General features: G+C 39.8%; 1 protein-coding gene across 1 annotated transcript in view; it reads right to left on the bottom strand.

The window, feature by feature from the left end:
* Positions 1-710: 710 nt before the first annotated feature.
* The window catches only part of RAB21 (RAB21, member RAS oncogene family), a 33,518-nt gene continuing 21,180 nt past the window's right edge, over positions 711-13,048 (bottom strand). Inside the window, exons 2-7 of the mRNA XM_073620036.1 lie at positions 8,918-8,977; positions 7,194-7,301; positions 6,125-6,188; positions 5,161-5,215; positions 4,967-5,055; positions 711-1,787 (exon numbers count right to left, since the gene is read on the bottom strand). Coding sequence (XP_073476137.1) covers positions 1,651-1,787; positions 4,967-5,055; positions 5,161-5,215; positions 6,125-6,188; positions 7,194-7,301; positions 8,918-8,977 — 513 coding nt within the window. The 3' untranslated portion in view covers positions 711-1,650. The remainder of the gene's footprint in view (positions 1,788-4,966; positions 5,056-5,160; positions 5,216-6,124; positions 6,189-7,193; positions 7,302-8,917; positions 8,978-13,048) is intronic.

Raw genomic sequence — 13,048 nt, forward strand, 5'->3', positions numbered from 1 at the left:
ATACACAGCAGTAGGTTCAATCAAAACTATGCAGTGCCTAATGGGAAATCTCAGCCAATGACATTTTCGTTTGCCTTTACCAAGCAACATGATCACTGCCCAGAAGGAAAACAGCAATGATCAGCATAATGTAAAATTAGTTGTTTTAGTCATTCTGTATAAAATTGTGGGAAACTCCCAATAGTTTTAAAAAGCTGACGGGTGATAAACCACCAGCAGGTGCCAAAAAAAAAAAAAAAATTTTGCTTATACCTAAAAATACTTTACTTTGCCATGGGGTGTACGGCAACTGAATTATTCATGACTGGACCTCTAATTAAAACCCAATTTCAACATGGATGAAAGCACATCCATGTTTGGGTTTCACACAGCAATCAGTTGTCCCGTGGAAGTTTATAAAGACCCGTGTTTAATGTAAAGCTCGTAAAATACCAGCAAGTTTCAAAAGCAGTCACAGAGATGTTTGCATACATACTACTGTTCAAAATATATAAACAGTCTAATTGAGAAATCCAGATTTCTGGGTTTCTAGGGTGCTCAAAAAAAAAAGCTACATGAATGCAACTGTAGATACCGGCTCAACCTTGGTAGCATTTTACCACCTTTACAGTTAGCATGGATTTAAAAAAGGGTTACAATTCACTATTTTTATGGGAATCCTTTTGTTCAAATTGCATACAAGTTTCCAAAACTAAAAAGAGGAGATTACATTGTTAGACAGATATGATTTATTCTACAACGAATAATAGCAATTACATGGAAGGAGAGATTAGTAAGTACCAAGCAGCAACTGCTGGTTCTACACTTTGCAGATACGTTTGGAAAGCGTATACGTTGCAGAGTATCAAGATTATTAAGATAACATTGTACTGATTGAGTCAGGATGGATTCTCCGATTAGCAATGCTATTTAAAAAATATTTGTGGGTGAAAGAAAAGGAAAAAAGTATATAGATATGCAATCACAACAAACCAGAGCAAGTTATACGGACAAGTGAGAAGTGTTAGTGGCAACAGATTACAGGTCAGTTGCAGAACAGTACTGAACAAAAACCTGCCAACTGCAAATCCACACTCACAACATTCTAGTACAATTTTCTGCACATGGAAAAGCAGATAAAATATTTAATAAGTAATGCACGGAGCACATTTACCAGATCATTTTACAGAAAAGAACCGAGTATAACCAATGTGGACATTTAGAACATGTGCAAACTTTGCAAAAATAGAATGACTGGTATTTGCCAAAACAAAAACAAAAAATGCCTTTTTTTCTTTTTTGAGTACAATTAGTTTTCCACAAAATACAAAGGGCAGCAAAGTGCATACCATTCTAACAATGTACATAAGTTATTAAATAAGGATCAGATTTAAAAAGAATATAAATGAAGCTTTAAGTAGGTCTCTTCTACATGCATATTATTCTTCATTAAAGAAAAACATATGTAAAAAGGCCATTGGTAACTGCTAGGTTAACAGCTGTAGAAAATGCCAATTCTCTGGTCACAGACTCCACTAGTATAGAGCTTGGTCTTTGATTTTGTTATGGATTCAATACTGTTAAATTCTGTTACTCCAATGGTAAAAGAACATGTGACTTGGAATATGGCAATCTTCCTGATTAGGACAAGCATCCACACAGTTTATACATTTATCCAGAACAACATCCTCCGGCGCTCTGTGCCTGTGGTTCATCATCTACGATCTGTACACCTCTTCTTGCACCTCCTGCCTGGCTGGGACCATTGCCTTTAGCCCTTTCGTCTACTTGTGCCGTTTCAATCATTCCTAAGGAAGTGAAAATATAAGTCAGTCCATCAAGTCATTTAAAGACGCAAACAATCTAAATGGTTGAAAACTATGCAAAATTGCTTCTTTATTTTAAAGCTGATAACTTAAGAGAAGTATGGGTTTGGGCTTTTTTTTAGATTTATACTTACCTAAATGAATGCAGCATCGGTTTGATGCTGCATCTGTTGCTCGGCGCCTCTGCACTGAGAAAAGTAAAAGTACACTCCGTTTTCATCAAATTCATTTGCGCGCACAAAAAAAAAAAAAAAAAATATAACTCACCTTCCTTGACAACCTTCACTACCCAAATATGGTGGTTTGGCACTTCCCGATGTCCAGAATTATCAGGCTACCCACCTTGGCAGAGTCATTATAACTCTAAACTTTGGGCGCAACTAGAACAGGCTCAAAATGGACATCCTATTAAAAGGCGCCTTGTGGTTTTTCGATTACTTACCACCGGTGTTAAAAGCACACCCCTTAGGTGCCACACTTCTAATATGTTTAGGAACCATCTTTCAAGTTTCCCTCGCTACCTGCCCCCCCCCAATAGCCAATCTTAAGGAATCTGGTATTCTCCCCTGGCTTTGGATCCCCTGAATTTAGGACCTTACTCCAATGGGGTAGGGATAAAGCTTTTCATTTTCTAGAAATGGACCATTGGCCCTCCAACATCATTGATGAGCGACACTGGCCCCTTCAAGCTTCCTTTTTGGAACACTCTACAACTATACCATTTTCTACATTCCCAAACCCTCAGCGATTTAACATCTTTTGAGGACTACTGTTCAGACAATGGGACTCTTGATGCAAGTACTGTCTAAAACGTATAATTTACTAAATACTCCCTCTGACCAGTACCATTCATGCAAAAATGAGAATTCAGGAGTCCAACTATAAAATTTTGAAGAGGTGGTATCATGCCCCTCATTTGTTACACGAGTACTATCCCAATACTACTGACTGATGTTGTAGATGCCAGATAGACAGAGGAATGCTACATTACTCAAAAATTTATGGGGCACAAGATTCTTGACGATCCAGCTTTCTTCCTACTACACGCTTCCACAAACACCGCAAAACTATAAAAAATAAAATAAAAATCGATTGTACGACATTTTTTAAATGCCGCCAAGTCCTGTATTCCTCTACTTTGGAAAAAAACAAATGCCACCAACTAATCGGGAGTTGGCTTCACAAAGTAGAAGACATAAATAAGATGAGAGACTTGATACTCACGGCACAGCAGAAGCGTAAAAAGTACTCTAAGACCTGGAGACTCTGGAATCTGTTTATACTTTCTGAAGAAGGTACGGCCCTATTCGGATCATAAATTATTTACAAGATGTTTCGATTGAACACCTTTACCATCAGGATCCACCGCCATATGGAAACCCCCCCCCCTTCTCCTTCCTTTTGACTTATTTACATTTCTGAAAAAAAGGAAAAGGGATTGGCCAGTCCCATGCCTTACTTAGTGGTTACTTTTCACCATTTTATGTCTAACAAAAAAAACATAAGGGAACCTTCATTGGACATACCCTTTAGTGTTACCTATATGGGACTTTGATACCTCAGCACATTATTTCAGTTGTTAGACATATTGTAAGTTATGTGACTGAAATTGTCAACGTTTGTATATTATTAATGTTGTGACTTGGTTCTGCCCTTTCTGGGATTTAAATAAAAATAAATAAAAAAGTCGCAATAAGCGTATATTGATTGGTTTGCGCAAAAAAGTTATAGTGTCTACAAACTATGGGAAAGATATTTGCCATTTTTATTTATTTTTTACTAGGTGATCTGTGATTTTAAGCGGTACTGCAACATTCAGATCAAACACTTGACACATTTTTGGGACCACTGACAATTATACAGCGATCAGGGCTATAAAAATTCACCGATTACTGTGTAAATCTCATTGGCAGGGAAGCGGTTAACACTAGGGGGCAAATCAAGGGGTTAAATGTGTGTTCTAACTGTATGGGGACAGTACTAAGAGGAGACATATCACTGTTCCTACTTACTAGGAACAAACAACATGTCTCCTCTCCTCTGACAGCACAGGGATTTGTGTGTGTACACATACACACACACACAAATAAATCCCCGCGCTGGTGCTCGTGCACACGATCGCGCTTGGCCGGTGGTCACCACCGGCCACGCGCATTGGGTCCCCCACGTGCAGCAGGCGCACGCCCACTGCTGGCCGAAAAGGGGAAGGACGTATCCATACGGGGTTTCGCCCAGGAGAGACATTCTGCGGCAGTATATCTGTGTGGCCGGTCAGGAACCAGTTAAGAAGCACAATATGACAATACTTGAACAAAAATGAGTTGCCAGAAAGAGGTCTACTTTAGTCCACAAATGGTAAAAGCCAACACCGAGTTAAAGCGATGGTTACCAGTAGGTGACCAGCCACAATCTTTGAGTATCTTTGAGTACAGCTGCAGCAAGGAAAAGGAGGGATGCATGCCACCTATACCCGGAAGTCCATGATGGTGGACACAAAACACTGGAACACACTAGGAATTCAAGCAGATTGCCAGGATAACATGTTCCGAGGATTTGACAAAGGGGCGTGCCCTGAAACATGTTATCCTGGCAATCGGCTTGAATACCTGGTGTGTTCTAGTTTTGGATCGGTGTTGGAGCAAACCCGCTGGCTGCGGCAAAAAAACAGGGATGCGTGTCCTGTAATACCGTGACGGCAGACACAAAACACTGGAACACACCAGGTATTCAAGCCAATTGCCAGGATAACATGTTTCAGGGCACGCCCCCTTTTGTCAAATCCTCGGAACATGTTATACTGGCAATCGGCTTGAATTCCTGGTGCGTTCCAGTGTTTTTTTGTCCATCATTGATTTCTGGGTTCTGGCAACGTGCATCCGTTTCTTTGCCGCAGGTTTGCTCAAAGATCTTTTGGACCCCAGACATCCCGGTACATCCTAAATGCCCGAAGGTTGTGGCTGGTCATCTTCTGGTAACCATTGCTATAACTTCGTATTGGCTTTTAACCATAAAGGTTAACTAAAGTAGACTGTTTTAGGGATACACTGCTTTCTGTGCTTTTGGAGTGCTCAGATTTATTGCTAGCTTAGTGTGCTATAAAGCATGTTCCCGTCACTGTAATCTTAGCCGATAGACATCAGAAAACAGATAATGGTACTTACTTTTACAAAGATCAAGGAATAACTCTTCAATTCCCTTATTTTGCTTGGCTGAAGTATGGTAGTGCTTTGCACCCACAGATTCTGCATAACTAGAAAAAAAAGAAAAGGAAACAAATTGAAAATGCTTCATCGGGAAAACATTTAAGACAAATTAAAAACGTAAAGAAAAACATAGCGTATAAAAACAAACATACGCTTCTGCTTCTTGAATAGAGACGTGCCTTTCTTTTTCCAAGTCTACTTTGTTACCTGTTTAAAGAAATATATATGTATACATTTTCAGTAATATTTACAAGAGAAATATAGGTCAGGTCTTGATGCATTTGACACCTGTTAAACGAGAAGAGCCAAGCAGAGCAAGAGGTAAGGGGGGGGGGGATTGGCAGTTTTATCACGTGCGCCCTTTTTCAGCTGTGTATGGCCATTCTTGTACATGAAAAGTCAATCGATTGATATGATGGATGAGTTGGTTTAAAAAAAAAAAAAAAAAATCTCTTCTTCTTGATCAGCGCATGCAGCCAATGGCCTTCAGCACTGACAACCTTAAATCTGATAGCAGGGAATCACGTTGTCAGAATACAATGACACGACAAGGAGTTTTCTGTTCAAAATGTGTAGATTGGGGGGGGGGAATCGGCTGTTTGTCCTGCCGGTTGGCTGAAGGAGTAAGTAAGGTATGGCCAGCTTTAGGCTGGATCCACTTGACCAACACCACTTGTGCAAATGACTCCCACTGCAGCAGTACATCAAGATCCCAGGGCTACTTGCAGGTACATATTTAGATTAGGTTAGAGGATTTTGAATAGAGTTGTGGTTCACAGTGAAAATTAGGATTTTTTTTTTTCTATTTTATAACTATAGTGGAGTTTATTTTATTTCCTGTGCGGAGATCCTCAAGCAGAAATTGCATCGCAGACAGACAATTAAAACATGCCGTCACTGGGACAGAAAGTAAATAAAAATCTCTCAAGATGTATACAGAAAAAAAAAAAAAAAAAAAACAGAATCTTTAACAACTATCCATAACTGTGTGTGCGAATCATTATAACACATATACTGCACGACAAACAGTGGCCTAAGAACAACTGGCTGTCTCAGAGTAACACAAATTAAAAAGTAAATGTAGTTATTAGACTAGAAATAAAAATGGTAACTTACCTACTATACATAAACAAATTTCATTTCCCAACATTTTTCTTAGTTCCTTCACCCAATTTTTTACCTACAAAAAGAAAAAAAAAAATTAATGCTGTTTTTCCATGGTAAAAGTCTTAATTAAAAAAAAAAAAATTGCAATTTACCTCCAATGGTAAATTGCTGTTGGCAAGATAGGTTTCTCTGCTACCCCCTAAATTGTGCTGTGGATGGAGGGGGGCTGAGTCTGAGAACAAATAGAGCGGTTTTGAATGCGGGTGGAACAAAAAAAAAAAAAAAAAAAAAAAAAAAAGGACTATTCACTGGTAGGGCTATCAACAGTGCCAGCATTTGTTACAGAGCCAAATGCTTTAGGCTGCTTTCACTCTGGGGTATCGATGGTAAAGCGGCGCTATTTTTAGCAGAGCTTAACCGTCATTTTTGCAGAGGTTTCCGGACACCAGCGGGGCACTTTTAACCCCCGCTAGCGGTCAAAAAAGGGTTAAAATGACCGCTACAGTGGCGCTGCCCATTCATTTCAATGGGCAGGAGCGGTTTAGGAATGATGTATACACCGCTCCAAAGATGCTGCTTGCAGGAGTTTTTTTAACATCCTGCCAGCGCATCATCTCAGTGTAAAAGCACTCGGGCTTTCACACTGAGACTGCAGGGGAGCCCTTTTTCAGGCGCTATTTTTAGCCCAAAAGCACCTGAAAAACACCTCAGTGTGAAAGGGGTCTTAGGGATTTTACTATAGCGCCAAATGCTTTAGGGATTTTACTACATAAGAAAGTATATTATAATGAGATACTGATCAACAGGTGTTGACAAACTGTTCCAAATAGAAATCAAGCACAATAAAAACTCTGTACCACATCAAATTCTATGAAAAAGTACACTTCAAAAACAAAGCTGGGAAAGTTCTGTGGCACAGACTAAATATACTATTTATTAACAAAAATTATTTTGTTTTGTCATAGGATTTACTGGGTGCCACAGATTTGTATTGTGAACTAGTAAGTCAGTTAGTGAAACTCTGAAGCAAAGTAGTTTCATTTTACTGCTTTATGTGAGAGTACTCAGACAGGTTCACCTTTTGGAAAGAGTCCTCATCTGTAACGTCATACACTAAAATAGCTCCATTAGAGTCTCTGTAGTATATGGGACCAAGTGCATGGAATCTCTCTTGTCCTGCAGTATCCTGTGGGATGTAAAAGAAAAAAAAAAATACAATCACAGTACGGAAGACAAAAGCCATCTCTCCCCTCCACAGAAAACAATCAGCAACAGTATGTCTACCCTGGTTTTACCAGGGCCTGTTCATTTCAGCGCAATGCAGGTGTAATAAAAAAAAAAAAAAAAGGAAGGAGTTTGCCCCATTTTTGATGCAATTTCATTGAAATGTGCATTTAATAAAGTTCAATAGTAATGCATAAAAAAGGCCCCAGACCTGAATAGCAAAAATATAGTCCCAGGAGAGTCATTGCATGGGCTAAGAGCAGTAAGACCTGTAATGTTTCTATACAAGAAACTTCCACTACATTACTGCAGTTTCCAATACATCAGTGGTACTCAACGCCTGTCCTCAGGACCCACCAACAGGCCAGATTTTAGGTATTACCAAATACTGTCCTGTTCGTGGGTCCTGAGGACAGGAGTTGAAAACCACTGCAAAACATTAACAAATTTTACCTCCTCCCTTAAAAAAGGAGAAAACCACCAAAAAAAAAAAAAAAAAAAAAAAAAAAAAAAAAAAAAAAAAAATATTATATAAAATACATCTTTTTGCAGGTAAAAAAATAAAATAAAATGGGCACTTTTTTTTTACACTGAAGCCTGTAAAGCATTGCACCCATGAACCCTGGGGAGAGGTTGGGGAGAGAAGGTGCAGGAGCCGGAACATGTTGCACCTTAAATATGGGTGGAACATGTAACAGCTACAAAAAGGTGAATTTGGCTTTTAAAGACCACAACTGGTTTCTCTTCAGTTCAGTCTCAAGAAATGTGCATGTGTTTAGTTATTGTGATACTATCATATTCCAAAAACTGTATTAAAGGGAAGATGTAGCGGTTTTGTAAACAGCTTCTTTATTACAGTTAGGACTAAAAATAAATTACAATAATTGTATTCCGATAAACATGGAAACCCCTTAGGCCCCTTTCACACTTGTGCGACTTGTCCTGCAACTTGGGACTGCAAAGTTGCATGAAAAGTCGTACCCCACGATTTCCAATGAGTACCATTCATATCTGTGCGACTTCAAGTCACGCTAACTTCAAAGTAGCCCCTCTAATACTTTGGTCCGACTTTGATGCAAGTTGATGTCCATAGACCTCAAGTTTACACAGGCATGCCCTGAAATCGCGGCACAATTGCCACCGTTACTAGTAAAAAAATAAAATGAAATAAAAAAAATCCATAAAAATATCCCATCATTTGTAGACACTAACTTTTGCGCAAATCAATATACTCTTTAATTTTTTCAAAATTGTCGCTCTATTTTGTTTATAGCGCAAAAAATAAAAAATAAAATGCAGAGGTGATCAAATACCATCAAAAGAAAGTTCCATTTGTGGAAAAAGGAGGACATCAATTTTATTTGGGCATCGACCTGCACAATTGTTTAAAGCAACACAGTGCCGTATCGCAAAAAAATGGCATGGTCATTAACGGGGTAAAACCTTCCGGGGCTGAAGTAGTTAATGCATTTCAACTTCTGTGTTTTTTTTTTTTAAAAAGAAGAGTCAGAACTTCAGATTTAGGAAACGTTATCCAGTTCTCCTAGCCTGTACAATAATGGCAAATTATTTTCATACCCAAATTGCAAGGTTCACCCGTTTTCCTCCTATGTTCAGCTTCTTTGTTAAGAAGGATGCCTGGAAATAAAAAAAATAAAAAAGGAAAAAAAAATTAAGCAAACATGTAGAGAAATAACAGTATAAATAACAAAATTTAAACAAAATGGATTACGTTTTTAGGCCAGTAGTCCTGGCCGTACACAGACCAAGAGTTTAGCCAATATATTGGGAATAGAGCACCTAATGTACGCAGGCTTTGTTATCCAGTCTGCTTTTCTGCTCTGTACATTAGACCCCTTTCACACTGGGGCAGTGTGGGCGTTAGCGGTAAAGCATCGCTAGTTTTAGCAGCGCTTTTCGACAGCTAGCGGGCTGACCAAAGGGTTAATAGTGCACCCATTTTGCGGTGCTTCGGCAGTGCTGCCCATTCATTTCAATGGGCAGGGGCAGTGGAGGAGCGGTGTATACACCGCCCCAAAGATGCTGCTTGCAGGACTTTTCCTGTCCTGTAAGCGCACCACCCCAGTGTGAAAGGGCTTTCTCACTGGGGTGGCTTGAGAGGCGGTTATCAAGTGCTTTGCAGGTGCTGTTTTTAGTGCTAAAAAGCCTGAAAAGCGCCTCAGTGTGAAAGGGGTATTAATGTGAATACAAACTAGAGGTCGACCGATATGGGTTTTTCTCTGGCCGATGCCGATATTTAGAAATCGCGGTGGCCGATGGCCGATATGTGGTGCCGATTTTTTTGGGCCAATATATTAGGCCGATTTTTTTTTTTTTTTTTTTCTTTTCCCCCTTCATCTCATAAAATCTAACAATTAGACCCCTTTCACACTGGGGAGTTTTTTTAGGCGCTTTTGTGCTAAAAATAGCGCCTGTAAAGTGCCTGTAAAACGGCTTCCCTACAGTCTCAGTGTGATATCCTGAGTGCTTTCACACTGAGGCGATGCGCTGGCAGGATGTCTTTGGAGTGGTGTATACCGCTCCTCCACCACTCCTGCCCATTGAAATGAATGCGCACCGCTGCCGAAGCGGCTGCAAAGCGTTTCGGCAGCAGCACTTCAGGGGCGCATTTAACCCCTTCCTCGGCCGCTAGCTGGGTTATAAGCGCCCCGCTAGCAGCTGAATAGCACCGCTAAAATGACGGTAAAGCGCCGCTAAAACTAACAGCGTATTACCGTCAACGCCTGCCCGCTCCAGTGTGAAAGCAACCTTAAGTAATAAGTGATGCAGAAAATTTTTTACATTTAAACATTTATTGAACAAAACAAACCTCCAATTAGTTCACTTGTATGTAGAATTTAGATAAAAAAAAAAAAAATAACTATATCTTAAATATTAAATACACAAAAACAGGTAACCAAAACTTTTGGGCAAAAAAAATGGGCTAACTTTACTGCTTATTTTTTTTTTTTTTAATTAGTGTATTTTATTTTAAAAAGTTGCGTTTGAAAGACCGCTGCGTAAATACCGCGTGACATAAAATATTGCAACAACCGCTATTTTATTCCCTAGGGTCTCTGCTAAAAAAATATATATATATATATATATATATATATATATATATATATATATATATATATATATATATATATATATATATATATATATATAAATAAAATGTTTGGGGGTTCCAAGTGATTTTCTAGCAGAAAATACAGAATTTTTACTTGTAAGCAACAAATGTCAGAAAAGATTTAGTCTTTAAATGGTTAAACTGAAAACTTCTACACAGGAGTTCAGTCTATTGATAAAAGAACCAAGAAGAGATACAATGTATCTTCTTATCAGACTTGGCAGGCTGCCCAGGGAGGAGAGAAGAAACCTTCAGACAACTTGCAATTGACTTCTATTACAGAAGTCATTTGCAAGTCCCGCTGAAGTTATAATCGGCTTTTTTTATCAGCACAATCGGCCGATGCCGATTAAGTAAAAAAAAGCCAAATATCGGCCGATATATCGGTCGACCTCTAATACAAACAACTCAATTCTACCATTCATCTCTATGAAACTTGTAAATGCACCTACGCAGTGAAGCATAGCAGCTGGGTTGAAAATTAAAAAAGGTAAAAGTTTTTTTTTTGTTTTTAATATAAAGCTCCAGCTGCACTTTAAAGGCAAAAAAACAAAAGCAACTCAGAAGCAGCAGAAAACATACTGTGTTTAACTCACACTTTGATGGCAGATACATGTTCGCATAATCAAACTTTTCAGTAGGGTAAGGAAGGGTTAGAACATTTTTTCAATATTTTTACTGCTGTCAGGTCCTTCCAGTCCAGGTGACTCTTGCAAACCACTCCACTCCCTTCTACACTTCTTGTGTCACAGAGACAGAAATCAAGCAAATCTCCCCCAATGGGGTCACAGACAGAAGTTCTAATTCTTCCCCAAAAACTAAAAAAGGCTTTCAGGATAAAGCAGCATGAGGGTACCTGTCATTCTTATTTAACCTGAGGTTCATAACCATTGCTACAGGTTACAACTCCCCAACCTCTGGATGCAGTTGTGATGCGTCTAAGGCCCCTTTCACACCTGTGGTCCAATCAGGTCCACCTGCCTGTTTTATAGGCGGACCCAAATGGAACACCCATTGTTCTCTATGGGGAAGCGGATCTAAACGAACATGTGTCCGTTTACACCTGCCTGCATCCGATCCGGGCCGCAAGAAACAGATGGGTGGGGATCCGTTCCCCATCCATCTAGCAGATCAGATGACAGTCGGATGGAGACAGACAGGTGGTCTGTTTCCAGCCAACCGCCCCATAGAGAAGAGCGGACTGTGTCTGTCGGACAGAATCCCCCCTGAGCAGTTGGATCCACTTGACGGAGTCCATCCTGTTTGAAAGGGGCCTTAAACTGAAGTGTCACACAGAGTTTTCCAATGGCCTCACATCTACCACATTTTAAAACTACAAGAATATTTTACAGACAACTTATTGAAACAGTGGAAGAACATAGAAAATTCAAGCAGATAAGAATCCCTGATGGGAACGGCATCCAGGACCCCATTACTAAAAAGCTGAGTTGGTAAACACTGAATTACTGTACTGTATTTTCTGTATATTCTACAGCATCTCTGATCAGTCCAATGAAATTTTGATTTGTAAGGGCTCTACCAGAAGATAATAGTCATGTGAATGACCTTGCAAGAGCAGTAAAATCCGTGACGTTGAACACATACGTGTTTTATCTCTGAAAGTTAACACTGGAAAATATAACATCTTGTGAATGCCATATGACTGACGGTGTCTGCATCCTCCTGACTACTGAACAATGCCAAAACTTGAACACGTCCATTATAGGGCAGTGCTGTGATGATTAATACCAAAGATACCATTCCACAATGCTTGTTTGTAACAGAATTTACACAACAACATGGTTCACCTAAATGGCATTTAATATAAATCACAATTCAGGCAAACTGTACAATGCCATTTATGCCAGATACTTTGGCACCATGACCAAGATCTCCATCTCATACACAGAAGACCTATGGTCATTCATCTGCCCTTCCTCTCTCCTCGTCCATTTATGGAATGCTTTATATTCTGTGAACCAATCACAAAATGCAATGGCTTCTGTGAAAGCGAGGGAAAAGAAAAATCTGACAGGGGTTCTAACCCTCACCTGAAATTTGTCTGTTTTACCTGTCTGAGAGAAGAGCAAAATAAATAAACAAACAACCTCTCTCTGAGCCCCAAATAGTATGACGTACACAAAGAACCAGGTGTTCATGATGTACCTGAATCAATCTACAGTGTTACCCACTGTGCTGTGAATGAAATATATCATCCCTGTCCATGCTTGCTGGACCATGTGTCAGCAGTAAGGTGGATTTTACGGCTGACTGCCTTGCCCAACGATGCTAGAACATTCCCTTCCGCTTGATGGTAGAGAGATGGAATGGCCTTATGTGAAAAGTAGTAGCGACTGGGATCCTGCCATTGTGGTACAGCACATTGTGCGAATTCACTGAAGGGGACACAATCCACCAGGCAGAGAGATTTGCCGTCTACAGCTGGTGGTGTGCTGCTAGGACCTGGGACACCCTGTGCTATACCATCATCCCTGTCAGTGGAGGCTGCTGAAAGGTAATGACTCTATCGCAGGGGCAAAACTGAAGTGGGTGAGGAGGAGGGGGCGACAGATTTG

The sequence above is a fragment of the Aquarana catesbeiana genome, linkage group LG03 (genome assembly GCF_042186555.1).
Source record: "Aquarana catesbeiana isolate 2022-GZ linkage group LG03, ASM4218655v1, whole genome shotgun sequence".
Taxonomy (NCBI): domain Eukaryota; kingdom Metazoa; phylum Chordata; class Amphibia; order Anura; family Ranidae; genus Aquarana; species Aquarana catesbeiana.